Consider the following 13,587-nt stretch of genomic DNA (forward strand, 5'->3'; position numbering starts at 1 on the left):
AAGAAGATAATCATCTATGTTCTTAATGAGCAAGGTGACAAGTGTCCTTGGGACAAGGAAGTTACCTCATTTAACAACTTGTGGTATCTATGCAAGATGGAAAAAGGACAAGTTGTGGGCAAAAGTGTTGAAGGTTAAAGGACTCAAACATGTGTAGAAAGGAAAGGGAAGTTTGGTCCTCAAACAAGACAGAATAGTATAGCTAAGATTCAATGCTATGGAAAGATTATGGAAAGAAGATCATATCACCGGAAAGATGGAGGAAGCTAAAGAAAAGGGCCAAGGAAAGAGGGAGTAATAGACCTCTAATATGATTGAGATGGTATCCCACACAAAAGGGTCCTATCATAAGTTCCTAAATCTTTTGTTATAGATATGACCATAATAATAAGATGCATCGTGGCATCATGGAAACATTAGAAAGAAGAGCTCGTGACATCACCATGGGAATCATGAATGACAAAATCCATGGCAATCAAACATGAAGGATATAACTCTTGGGAACCTCAATAGACATTGCATGAAAGGAAGAAGTCATCCAGGACAAGGCTCATCATACATCAAGTCAAAAAGGAAACATTTGCCAGATGGTGATATGCAAGATCCTCAAGATTCTCTGAAGGAATCCTCATCGGAGGGTTCACTAATCTAGAAAGGAAGCAAGTGTTTCATCAGGAAATCCAACTTATGGAATTCATGAGATGATGGTATGATGACATGAGAAATGAAGCAGATCAAGGGATTGAAGATCTTTTCAATCAAGGAAGCTGCTAGAAGAAGCCTAAATGACCTAAAGGTAAAATGAGGTATGTATCCTTGTATTTAATATTATAATGTCATGTCATATGGTTGCAGGTAACATGGATCATTACTTCTATCTTGAGAAGCATGATCAATAGAAAAAGGATCTCCTCCTCTGAAAGGATGTAGGAAGGCATAAGTCACACTAGATGAAATCAACATAATATGTCCTCGTATGAAGTATGAGGTGGTTGACTTCAATTAAGAAACTCCGATTGAAAGCTCCTGGGAATGGAATGTGTGTGGAAGGAAGAGATCGTGAGATATGCAAACTTGATGAAGGCGATCAACATCCAAAAGACCAAGAAGACTTGACTAGAAAATCTCTCGGAAAAAAAAAATATGAACACTTTGATGAAAGTCTAAAAAAGATGGAGACCCTTGACAATGGATATCTTTGGGAGATGTGTCAACATGTATGCAGGATGTTGATACCTACAGGAAGATGCCATGATGAAGAGTCATCTCGAAAGGTACAATTTGATTTAATGTTATGTTTTGATTTCTTGAATAATATCTAGATGACTTCATGCAAGGCTACTAACACAAGAGTTGTAAGTACAAGTAGAACTAGCATTCATGTGGTGGATGGAAATTCCTGAAAGAAACGTGATGAGGAAGAAGTAACCATATGACAAAGGTTCCAGATATGTATCAAGAAGGCCACTTTCCATGAAGAAAGGAATGACATGATGAACCAAGAAGGAAAGTGATGCGTGGCTAATGCCCTACGAGGAAAAGCTCGACTAGATTTCATAACATCAAGGAAAGAAATTGATCAAGCAGTTGAAGGACCCACGAAGAACAAGTTGCTGATGAATAAGAGAGTCCTTAGTTAAGAGGGAACTCTAACAAGTCCCTAATTGAGAGGGAGCTTGGGCAAGTTCCCAGTAAGAGGGAACTTGGGTACATTCCTTTACAGGAATGGGCATGTCTTCCCTAGTTAAGAGGAAGAGATAGACACAACATTCTTGTCTTCACCTGGGAAGAAAGAATGGAAGGATTGGGTAATCATCTAGCATCTGATACTCTGAGGATGTGTAGGGCATCCAAGATAAGAGTAGGCAAGAGGACCGATATTCTTTGAGGGTTGGGAACCCAAGATAAGAATAGTCCTAGAAGGTCATACTTAATGAACACCCGGGTCATTGGCCTCGCCAACATTGTGCTCTGATATGATGAGAGATAGAGTTGTCAGTCAAGGCCTTGTTGTGGAAACAATGTTGGTTACTATGATGCTATACAAATGGGTTACCAATCCGATTCTTATGAGAAATTCTTCAAATTGAGAATGGCCAAGTACCATTATGAATACCTACCTAGTTAAGAGGGAGTGTTGAAGAAAGAGTAACTAGGTTTGGTCTTCATAACAACTTGTAATTATGATTTTATGAAAAGAAGAAACAAATGTATTTATTGTATTCCTTGTATCATGGGTTTCATGAGCAAGAAGTGTTTTTCATAGGTCAAAGACTTCTTCTTGATGTCTTTAGGGATTTGTCATATTGTCATAAATGTATAATTAAGAGTGTATGAAGTGTTGTTACACTTGTATGAGTCCTCCAAAATAGACAAGCACAGTCATCTTAACGACATCAATATATATATGCTCAAACTTCATGTCAACTTCAATAAATGGAGACACAACCTTTGGAGAATCTCATATATATATATATATATATGACATGTTGGCTCAGCGTAAAAGGACACGTCGGTTCCTAAAGACAGGTCGGCTTAAATGTATGACCAAACAACTATAAATAGGAGCTTGTACCCTCACATTTCCACAGTAGACAGACTCGACATATCTCTGAAACTTCGGATAGGTATAGGAGAGAAAAATGTGGATTATCCACAGAAACATTCTCGGCATAATCTCTGAGATTCTCGGTGACCAAGACAGCAAGAAGTTTGGTTATTACAGTGATCATAGTGTGGACTAGTTCGGGGTGAGATTTCAGTGATATCCTCCTCACTGTCTCAGGCATATACTCACTAAAATGCGGATGGACAGTAGTGTAGTTTGGATAAGGTCTCGGTAAGATAATGCTCAGTGATAATCGGTGCTAGATCCCGATGATAGTAGGTGTTGTAGTGATATGATGCTACATGATGTTGCTAGATGTTTGCTAAGATGAGGCCAAAGTTCTGGAATATATCACAACATTTGAATATTGCAGTGATCATGTTTTGGTGCCATGAAGAAATCGAAGAATCAAGGAAGAAGGATGATTGTGTCTTGGTCTAGGAACGACAATATAGGTCAAGGGTCTTGGTTTTGGTCGTCGTCAATTGGAATCTCTATAAGAAGAATTTGTGTGGGTTTTCCTCTCAAAGAGTGAGAGGTTTTGGCCCTAGCAGAAAGCCAACATCTTGTGTTCTTGTCTCTTTTGTTTTGGTAACTATTTGATGAACTAAGAAGACACACTCTAATAATAACAAGAGAAGATTGTGCTAATAAGAACAGTTAAAAATACCTCACAAATAGTTATCATGGTGAGAAAAATCTCATTAACTTGATTTTCCCTAGATTCTTCAATAGTTTCACCCCCAATTTAATTAATACCCTTTAATTATTTTAATTTCCCAAGTTTAGACAACATCCATTAAAAATAATTAATTATTTTAATAAAACCTTCTCCGGGTGGAATTTCCAAAAACGATTTCTGGGTATTCTGGAATACATTTGTCCTAGTGTCCCTGTAAATTTTGAGGCTTAGAGCACATCCGATTCTACCATAAATCAACAATATCTAGTCTCGAGGAAATTTTGCAAGGCTACCCACTAAAGATTTTGCAGCAAACTTCAGATCTTAAGAGGAAAAATTTTTTTGAAACAAGGGTTTCAATTTTTGGGCCTCTTGTGCCCCGATCCAACCTCCTCTATCCCAGCGTCAACCTCTAAGGCCCCTGTGTCAGCCTAAAACCCCCTGCGTCCTTCCTTTTGGCCCTTTAAGGGCAGACCATAAGCCTTAAAGGCCTTGACCTCCCTTCCCTAGCCCTCCGTTGGGGTTTCAGGGCCTTTTTAGGGTTGGTCGTGGGCCTAGGAGGACTGGGCCCCCTTCTCTTCCCCAAGGGGCTGCCCCCCTAGGCTAGCCATGGGATTTTCAAGTCCTGATCTACCCTAAAATCCAAACGTCAAACCTTTTTGGGCCTCTCTCCTCCTGCATTGCCTCCTTTTGGCCCCTTCTTGCATGTTTGACTCCCAATCTACCTTCCTAGCCTCCTTATCCCTCAACTCTAGCCTTCTTTGGCCTAGTGTTGCCACTCCTTGGCCATTTCCTGCCCTAATTTGCCCTAAACCCACATCTGAAATTTTCAGGACTGATTCCTTGGTAGTTTTACATATTTTTGAGCTCCAACTGTTTGATTTTCAGGTGGCTTCTCCATCCAAATTTTGTGGGCATCTTGGGCAAGTGCATCTATAAGGCCTTGGGCCTAGGTTTTGACCTCTAAACCCCTACTTTGCCTTTGTTTTATTACAGCAGTGATTACAGTGATAATTAGGCCCTAAAATCACATGCAAATTGGTCAAAATTGTTAAAATTGTAAAATCTTAATTTTCTTAAATTTTGGCCACTTGGGCATCTTAGATCTAGCCTAGATCTAATTTTATGCTTGCTGGAATTTACTGCATAACTGAATATATCAGATCTGCAACTTCTGAATCATACACTGAAAGAGGGTCAAAAAACTTTACTTTTTCAGTTTCAGTGAAATTTTCCTAATTTTGGGCATCTTGGGCATTGTCTTTAGCATCACTAGCTTGTTGATCTGTAGTTTATTTACTGTTGTAATGACTTATTACAGATCTGAAATATTGTTGAATACATCATCATAAAGTAAGCCAAACACTTAAATTTACGTTTGCTGGTCACTGGAAAAGTTTATGTTTCATGTGTTGGGCAAATTCTATGATGTAGAGTGACTTTTCTACTGCTGTCATAACACCAATAAGTTTTGAAATTTCTGAAGTATCATTGCTGATCTGAATTGTCAGAAATCTAAAATTTGTTTATCTCATCTTGGTGTTAAGGATTGTCGAAGTTTGTACTTGAAAACTCTCAAAACCTAAGTCTAATCTTATTTGAAGTTAACTTGAGTATCTAAGATCTAATTGGCATTGTGATACTTAGCATGAGAACAGTTTGAGTAATTGTGATTGGCATTTTATAACTTTGTGGTTAATTGAAAGGTGGATCTAATTGCTTAAACATTGTGTCGAATATTGTTGAGGCTTGCACTTGTGTCTTTCGGCATTTGTCTTGTTTAAGATTGTTATCTCATTATTATTAGGTCCTCTTGCTACAAGATAACTCACATGAAGTACTTAAGTAACAATAACAATCTTATTTCAAGAAGTCTTCACTAATCATCATTGCATGAGCATCCTAGATCTAGCTTGCATTAAAACTTACCTCCTAGCATAAGCTAGGTTGATAGAGATCTAGGGCAACCCTTCTCACCTAACTTGAGGGGCTTGGCAACTCTTCGATGGTTAACATGGTGACCTTGCAGTGGTCAGAGCCACAGTCTCTGCAGCGCCGGAGGCATAGGGTGATAGGAGCACATCAAAAGGTATCGTTAATCAGGCCCTAGCCTGCTTCCTATTGGCCTCGTCCCACAACTTACCTTGGAGCCCAGCTTCAAAATGGTTATTAAAGGAAGGTTACACTTAGATTATGCATATAACTAAAAATAACCAAGATCATTGCATCACACATAGATCCTAGGACTTGCACATCATATAGGTTAGTCGATCATTTAAGCAACGCGTGTCCATCCAATTACTTGCCAATAATTTATATCAAGCAAGAATTGTGACTCCATAAGGCACTGGTCTCATATTTAAAATCTAATCTAATCTTGCTAAATTTAACCTAGTAGTTAGGCCACTCATCCGTGTCTCCCAAACAAGTTGGTTCCCAGCTTGTTTCCTTTCACCACATTCCATAGGGACTACCCCGCATAGCCTGTTGTTGGGAGGCATCTAGAACGGAGTGGGCGAGGATTAGAGTGATAGCCCCCGTTCTGAGTGATTGTCATGGTGACTATACAATCTAGGCGACAACAGACCCAAAACCCTAGATCCGAGATGCGAGCTCCGGACCCTGCAATTTCACGTTAGAGCAAAACTATTCTTCTGCGGACGAGCCTCAGACCCGTGCAAGCCAAAAACCAAGAGAGAAGAATGTCTCATGATTGTGCCCAAATGAGGTAGAAGTCACTTGTATTTATAGCCTTCCAAGAGGGTCCACTTTACTTTAGAGCCGACCTTATCAAATATGCACATGTGGGCTTTTCTTCATAAATACACTTTCCTTTATCCAATTTGAGTGATCTTGAAGTCGATTTTGGTCCTCTCGAAAAGAGGAATTCAATGCAATCATTATCTCCATCAAGTGAGCTGTCCAAAGTGGAATTTGACCGCAGTTGCATATATTTAACAATGTTTTATTATTATGTTGGTACCAAGTGGGGCTTTGCTAGGAGAACAACTTAATGATTTGTGGTACAACAACTTGATGGAGCACATCCTTTCATTGCCACACATGTTGAGGCAAATCATATTATTTTATTATTATTTTTCTTGAGTGGTGGGCCCATCCCCTTGGTGTTGGAGTTGGTTGCACTATATTACCCACCCGTCTTACATCAAGAGCACAACATTTTTTTGTCAGATTTGTCCCAACTATTGAATTTTTGTAGCTACGGTTGGTATTCAAGTCAACAAAGTCAATGGAAATTAAAACATTATTTTTGGAGATCAGGTTGGCCCCACCATTCAAATGGCTTTGACACTTGGTCAAAACCCTCCTTATTTGACCTCTATATTGACCATTCAACCTCTCACATTTGGCATCATATTAGATCATCTATCTGTTTTCTGACCACACGTGTCAAGGGAAGAGAGAGAAAAGACTAGCGAAGTACATAAGAAGTTTGACTTACTTTGACCAGCATTGACTGCGGATTTTTCTGGGCTGTTTGACCTGCATTGACCGAATCTGCTGCTCTGTTTGACCCAATTTTGACTGAGGCTATTGATCGAATTTCTGTGACAGTCGACCAAAAATCCTGAGGCAGTTGCAGGGGCCAAAATTCAGCCTGTTGACCAGAGTTGACCAGAAGTTGCAGAGGCTGTTTGACCAAAATTTAGCCTGTTTTACCAGATTTGACTGGCTGTTGTAGAAGACAGATTCTCTCTTTTGACCAGATTTGACTTAGCTGATTTGATTGGTCAGGTTGCCAACTTTGACAGGGATATTGAGATTGTACATTTTTGTTTAATTGGACAATTTCTCCTAAGAAAAGATTGCTGTGTTTTTCCCAAGGTTGGGTTTTACCAGGGTAAAACTTTTGTCTCTTGTGCATGCTTATTTTAATGTGACCTCTACTGTCCTACTGCAGTTACAGTCAAAATTTTCTAAAGTATAATTGTTTAATGATCTGAAGTAAGAATAATATCATTGGAAGCAATTATCTGTAGAAGAAAACTGTGCTTGTCTTTATTGCACTTGTGAAATCAACATGGTATCAGAGATTTGGTGAAGGAAAGGATATTGAAATCACAATTGAAGACACCTACTTCTGCAATCAAATCTTTTGACCAGATATTTGACTATGGGTTCATCTACTTGTTGGAAAATGTAACTAGGTTATGTCTTCATAATTTGTATAATTATGTATTTCATGTAAAAAGCAAAAGAAGAAAAATATTTATTATTTTTCAAGCATGGGTTTCATGCTCAAGTAAAATGGTTATTTAGGTTGAAGCTTGATTTGCCTTGATGAGCCATTCCTTCCGAGGGAGTGCTGTTTTTTGAGTTCTCATTCCTTGGTTGATCTTTGTTTCCTTCTGGATTGCTGTGAGGAATGTCAAGAGACACTTTCAGGACATCCACAAAACTTCTAGGTTTTTCGGCATTGTTTTTTGCGAACCTTTCAGGCTTTTCTTCATGATGAGTACTAGTGTCTTCCTTTTCTGAACTAGATGATTCACCTGTATAACTGAGCCCCGACTTGTCATATGGTGTCCTTTGACAGTTGAGGATGGCGTCCAAAGTTTGGGAGCTCATCAAATTTTTGTTGACTTTGTTGAACTCCTTTTTCATAGATACTACTTCAGCTTCCAATTTTTCACAGATCTCTTCCTTTTCCTTTAGTTTATTGCTCAAGACTTCTTCTACTCGCTTAGCTTCCTCTTTTTCAGTTTTGAGAGAGATGATTTCTTTGGATAACTTCCCATTCTTCCTTCTGAGTCTACCATTTTCTTCTAAGGCACTGATAAATTATGCTTCCAAATTATTCATGCCTTCAGTTCCTTCTTCTTCTTCCAGATTTTTTGCTTCAGTTGATACAGCCATGAAGAAGATTTCTCTGTTTTCATCATACTCTTCCTCATCAGAGTCATCACTGTCTTGGTTGGAGAAGAAATTCCTCTTCCTTGAGCCTCCCCTTTTGAACATCCTTTTCTTATTTCCTTCTTCATCATCACTTACATCTTTAAGAGGACACTTGGCAGGACATTTCCTGAAATCTCATGTATATCATTGTGACTGGTAAAATGCACATTAAGGGGACAGAAATAATAAAATTTAGAATAAAATGGTGTAGTGAAATTCATAGTGCCATATCAACAATAAGTTGTTAGTCTTTGCTGAATTCACAAAGCAATTTTGTCGACTGTTCACAGCATATATATTTTAGCCCATCTTAAAACAACTATATTTGTTTTGATTGATTAGTTTAAAAAAGAATGCCGTGCTTGTGGAGATTAAAAGCTGGGAGAAGCCAATGCCACAATATAGTAAAGGCGTGAATTGTATGCTCATGAGAAATAGCATGTAGATTTTTTTCATGTAACATTCAATAAATCATATCAGTCGGATGTCTAAGAAAACTCACCTCCAAGTACAAGAAGATGCCTTTAGTGAAAAGAATTTCAATTGTCTGCAAGAAAAATATAGACTATTAAGAACCAAAGAAATACATGTCCAATATGAACCAATTACATATTTTCACATCCAAAGTACTAAACATGCATCATATTAAGACTAAAAAGAGCACAAAAGTAAGAATTACACATAGATGCATTTTGACAGCTGAAAGAAAGTTGATAATCATCATCAACACATGAGAAACTGGCAGTAAAATTTTATATTTTCATGAATATATAAGATACATGGAAAACAAAAACAATGGAAAGAAATCTTAAACCATATGATGCAAAAGGACTTGCCTGAAAACCAGTGCTTTAAATTTTACCAGAAACATATTAGATCTGTGCCTAATATGTGTAAAGAAGCAGATCAAATTCTATTTTTTCTAATTTGGATAAAAGCATATAAATTCCATATCCAATTTGATTAAAAGAAGTTTAATGTCATGACTCATGAGTTAACCCATATGCTCAAGCAGTTCATGCAAACTTAAAGTATAGCCAAATATTCTTGGTAACAAGGCCCTTAATGTAGAAGCCTTCAAGTGTGGTGGAACCATCCAACGAGAAACCCTAAGCCATGCTAAGTGATTAGGACAAATTTAACAATAAGAAACATCTTAGAACAATGTCACTGAAACTTGGGTATTCTGTTCCACTTTCCATGATGGAAACATTTGCATTCAAAATAGTACAAAACCTCAAACAAATTTTCTGGAGTAGTTTCTAGTCATTTATATGTGATAAGTTGCTGGAAACAATGTTACCACAGTTTGGAGCAGAATGAGAGTGAAAATGGAAGAGGAAGCACCATCACTCCAAAAGCCTCTAGAGCGAAGCATCTCAAGACCATTACAAACATACATACATACATATAAAGACTAAAGTGAGCAAAAAGTTAAAAATTACACCACTGCATTTTGTGTTCAGAAATAATTTGTTATTGATCTCAAAGGATGTCTTGCTGAATATAAGAATAGCATAGATTTAAAGAGCACTTTATGACCTTCCAATGAGTTATTGCATGCCTCCTAACTCTACTCCACTGAGGAGAAATTAATTTTTTAAGTCAAATACACTTGTTTTTGCCCCCCTGTCAAGTCGGCGTACTTAAGGGCAAGTCAGCCCTGTCCTGAGTGAATTAATTGGCATAAATAAGATCATCTCCCCCATTTGTCCATCTAACTCAGTCAAGTAGAAGAGAAGAGGAACTCAGGCCTGAGGAAGAATTCAGAGGTTCATATCTCATGAACCTTCTGTCAAAGTGAAGAAGAAAGCTTTTCTGGGTTTTGGTTTCCTTGGTTCTTGGGTTATGGTTATTCGTGACTTTCTGATCAGCTTTTGATGAAAAAGTTGTCTATCAATGGAGCAGAACTCAGGCACCTTGTAGCACTGTTTTTGCACATATTTTGGCCTTTCTAAAACTCAGATCTCGACCTCTTTACAGCTCTGGATTCAGCGCCTTTTCAGCCTGTAGCAGACTTTGACCATGTGGTAGTTTGGCTCTGTACAATAAGCTCAGCCCCCTCTCTGTGACCAGACCTCAGAGGCCTGTGGAATTCGACCTTATTTCAGACCTACTCAGACTAGTTTTGGGCACAGATTCGGGCGCAGATTTTGACCATTTTATTACACTGATTATGTCCTCCATATCTAGCACTTTAACTTGGCCTATTCAAGGACAAAGCTCAGGCCTATTTGATGAACAGAACTTGGTCTTAAACTAGCAAACTTCAGTCCCTGATCGGCCTTCTCTTGAAGGTTTATTTGAAGCCATTGGAGCAACCCTTGAGGGTAATCTTGAGGCAGTTTGTGGAGCAATCTTGAAGCAGACTTCAAGCAAATTTGGAGAACATTTTGAGCGGACTTGAAAAGTTTTGGAGCAGACTTGAACTTTTGAGAAGACCTTGTAGCCGGCACCTGATATTTTTCTTGGATCCCTCTCATCGAGAGGTGTAGGATTGATCTAAAGATCATCTGATTCCGATAACTATTCATGGAGTTATGAATTTATTTGTGTTATAAAACAATTCGTCAAGGTCGGCCAGCAACCAAATAATCCCCACATGTGCTCAACGTTTTACTATAAAAGGAGATGGCTTGAGAGTCATTTCTTACACACAATTCTAGTGATCTCTTCCTCTCCACTTGTCTTGGGTTTTGGTGGGAGGAGAGACCCTAAGAAGACAATGCTTCCCTAATGGAGATGATGCCCTAAAACGCAGTCATGAAGTGAGAAGCCCTAACACTGGTATATACGCAATCTAGAAGGTAGTTGAGTTTGTGGAGATATTCTCACTGTTTTGGGTGCGGAATATAGAGAAGAAGAGCCGCAGCTCTTAGCCACATTGCAGGAGGCAAGAAGAGGGCAGTTTGTGACGCGTTGGAGCAGCCTCACCTTGCAAATCAGGCCGCAGACTATAGGTAAGTTTAATGACTGTTTTACGCATGGTTTTAGGATGTATATTTCTGTTTATAGGGCCGCAGTTGGGGACTGCTACAGCAGCAATTGGGAGGTGAAGTTTAGATGGCCGAGAGGCCTAGAAAGGCCCTCCTAACCAAGCTGCAGTCATCTCAAAGGGGCAGCGTGAGGAAGCATAAGGAGCAGCGTGGAGGGCTGTGGTAGGAGCAATGTTTTTAAAACCGGAACCGGTGACCGGACCGGTCCACCTAATGAACCGGTTTACCGACCGGAACCGGTCTAACCGGCACTGGTTTGGTCTAAACGAACCGGTTTTAAAAAAATACATTAAATAATTAATTTTTAATGAAACAAAACTATTTTTAAGATGTAAAACCATGATTCCAAGCCAATAGAGACAAAATATGCAAATTTTGCTCATTTATATACCATGTAAAGGTGAATACATCAAAATGGCACCAAGTGCAATACATATCATCAACAAAATAGCAAAATACATAACAAATGAGGCTCTAAATGGCCTATAAAGTCCAAAAACATTGCTGCAAGCTATGAGGCCATTGGCCTACTACAAGTCTACAGTATACACATGATCAATCATCAAGTTCATTACCACTACTAGTAGTAGACACAAGATCATCATCAGGAGCTACATAGACATCATCTGGTTCAGAGTGTGAGGATAACTTAGCCTGATCTGCAACCTCAGTATCAATGCCACCAATGACAATAGAAGTGGACCTAATGGAAGCACGAGTTTGTCGACCTGCATGACTAGTGCCTTCCATTGGTTCCTTGCCTTTCCTTGATGCCGCTATTGATCCTGGTTCTGATGCCACCACATAATCTGCTTCATCCCCCGCCAAAGCCATGTCGATATCAAAATCAGCCTCAAACACAGGTTCTTCAGTCTCCTCCACCCATTCTGATGTTGGATCAATATCGTCCAACACAATGGGATCTAGATCAGGAGTTTTTCTTATCATTTGGAGCTCTAATTGCATTTATTGTTTACCCCCAAACCATGAAATCCTGAAAACCATTAAGTCTGCTGAATTTTGAGTGAAATTTAAAATTCTAGTTTCTCCATATGAAATCCAATGAGGTCGAAACCACTCTCAAACATCCTAAGTCATTTCATGGTAATGTTAAAAATTTAAGTAAAAGGATGAAAATGAAAATTAAGGAAATGTCATTTTTACTTTAAGAATTTAACATTACCATTAATTGCCAACATTGTTAGGGTTGAAACACCCTTAGTCCCCCCCCAAAACCCCTCAAACACAGTCAAAAACATGTTTTTTTAACTTTATGGTGGTTGTGCCTAAAACCGGCCGGTTTAGGACAAAACCGGCCGGTGGGTAGGAGTAACTGTTGTAGGTGACAGTGGATCTGTGAAGGGCTGATATGCATCCTAAGGAAGCATCGTAGCTATGGAAGAAGCTTGCCAAGGTGGGCCGTAGTCATCAAGGGACTTGTTTGATGACTGTTAGCTAGAGTTAGGGCTGCCTAGTGCCCTAACCAGATCAGTCATAAACAGCATGTTGGCACAACACAATGCATGGGACAGCAAGGCTACTAGCACACTAGTGCAGCAAAGTAAATAGGACAGCAAGGTACAGAGTGCTGCTAAGATGCATGGGACAGCAATGTATATAGTATTGCTCAGATGCATATGACAGCAAGGTATATAGTGCTGCTAAGATGCATGGGACAACAATTTATATAGTGCTGCTAAGACACATGGGACAGCAGCAAGGTATGCTAAAATAGATGGAACAGTAGCAAGGTATGGCTAGGCAAAGTGGGACAGCAGCTGTGACATGACAGCAAAGGCACATGGGACAGCATGGCAAGCAAGGTGCAGCAGTATGATGTGTACAGCATGGTTATGAGGTCCAGCATTACGATGATAGGTGCAGCAGTATGATGTGTACAGCATGGTTATGAGGTCCAGCATTATGATGATAGTTGCAGCATGGTGCAGCACGGTGAGGTGCAGCATGATGACAAAATGCAGTACAATGATAGGTGAAGGAGTCGCCTTGGAGAATCAGTGGAAGCAACATGTCTTCAACTGATCTCATGTATCATTTTCTTAGAGATGATCTATGCTCTTGTCTAGATAAGTCAAAGTGTTGACTTCTGTTGTAAATGTACTATCTATCCCTCTCTCTCTCTGTGTGCTGAACTATTGAAGAACATACAAGAAAAATTGATCAAGGGTTTCCCCACATTGGGGTTTGTCCTTGGCTAGCGCCCCATCTTGTGTCCTTTTGTCTTGGCTTGTCTTCTGCGATTTATGTTTATGTTCTATCTGTAGTTTACTTTAATGTTGATGTGATTGCTAATCTGGAAAAGATATTGAGCTAACTGTGAAAATTGAAATAAATTGCTCTAAGCATAGAACATACCTAAATTT

The 13,587-nt window shown here is 39.1% G+C and overlaps 1 protein-coding gene across 1 annotated transcript in view; it reads right to left on the reverse strand.

Annotated features, from left to right (window-relative positions):
• TTN1 (ARM repeat superfamily protein) overlaps nucleotides 1–13,587 on the reverse strand; it is a 370,146-nt gene that overhangs the window by 23,100 nt on the left and 333,459 nt on the right. The window contains exon 15 of the mRNA XM_089403008.1: nucleotides 8,710–8,754. Coding sequence (XP_089259134.1) covers nucleotides 8,710–8,754 — 45 coding nt within the window. The remainder of the gene's footprint in view (nucleotides 1–8,709; nucleotides 8,755–13,587) is intronic.

The sequence above is a fragment of the Pinus tabuliformis genome, chromosome 2_1, assembly GCF_031772625.1.
Source record: "Pinus tabuliformis cultivar Carrire ecotype Pingquan chromosome 2_1, CPIR1, whole genome shotgun sequence".
Lineage (NCBI taxonomy): Eukaryota > Viridiplantae > Streptophyta > Pinopsida > Pinales > Pinaceae > Pinus > Pinus tabuliformis.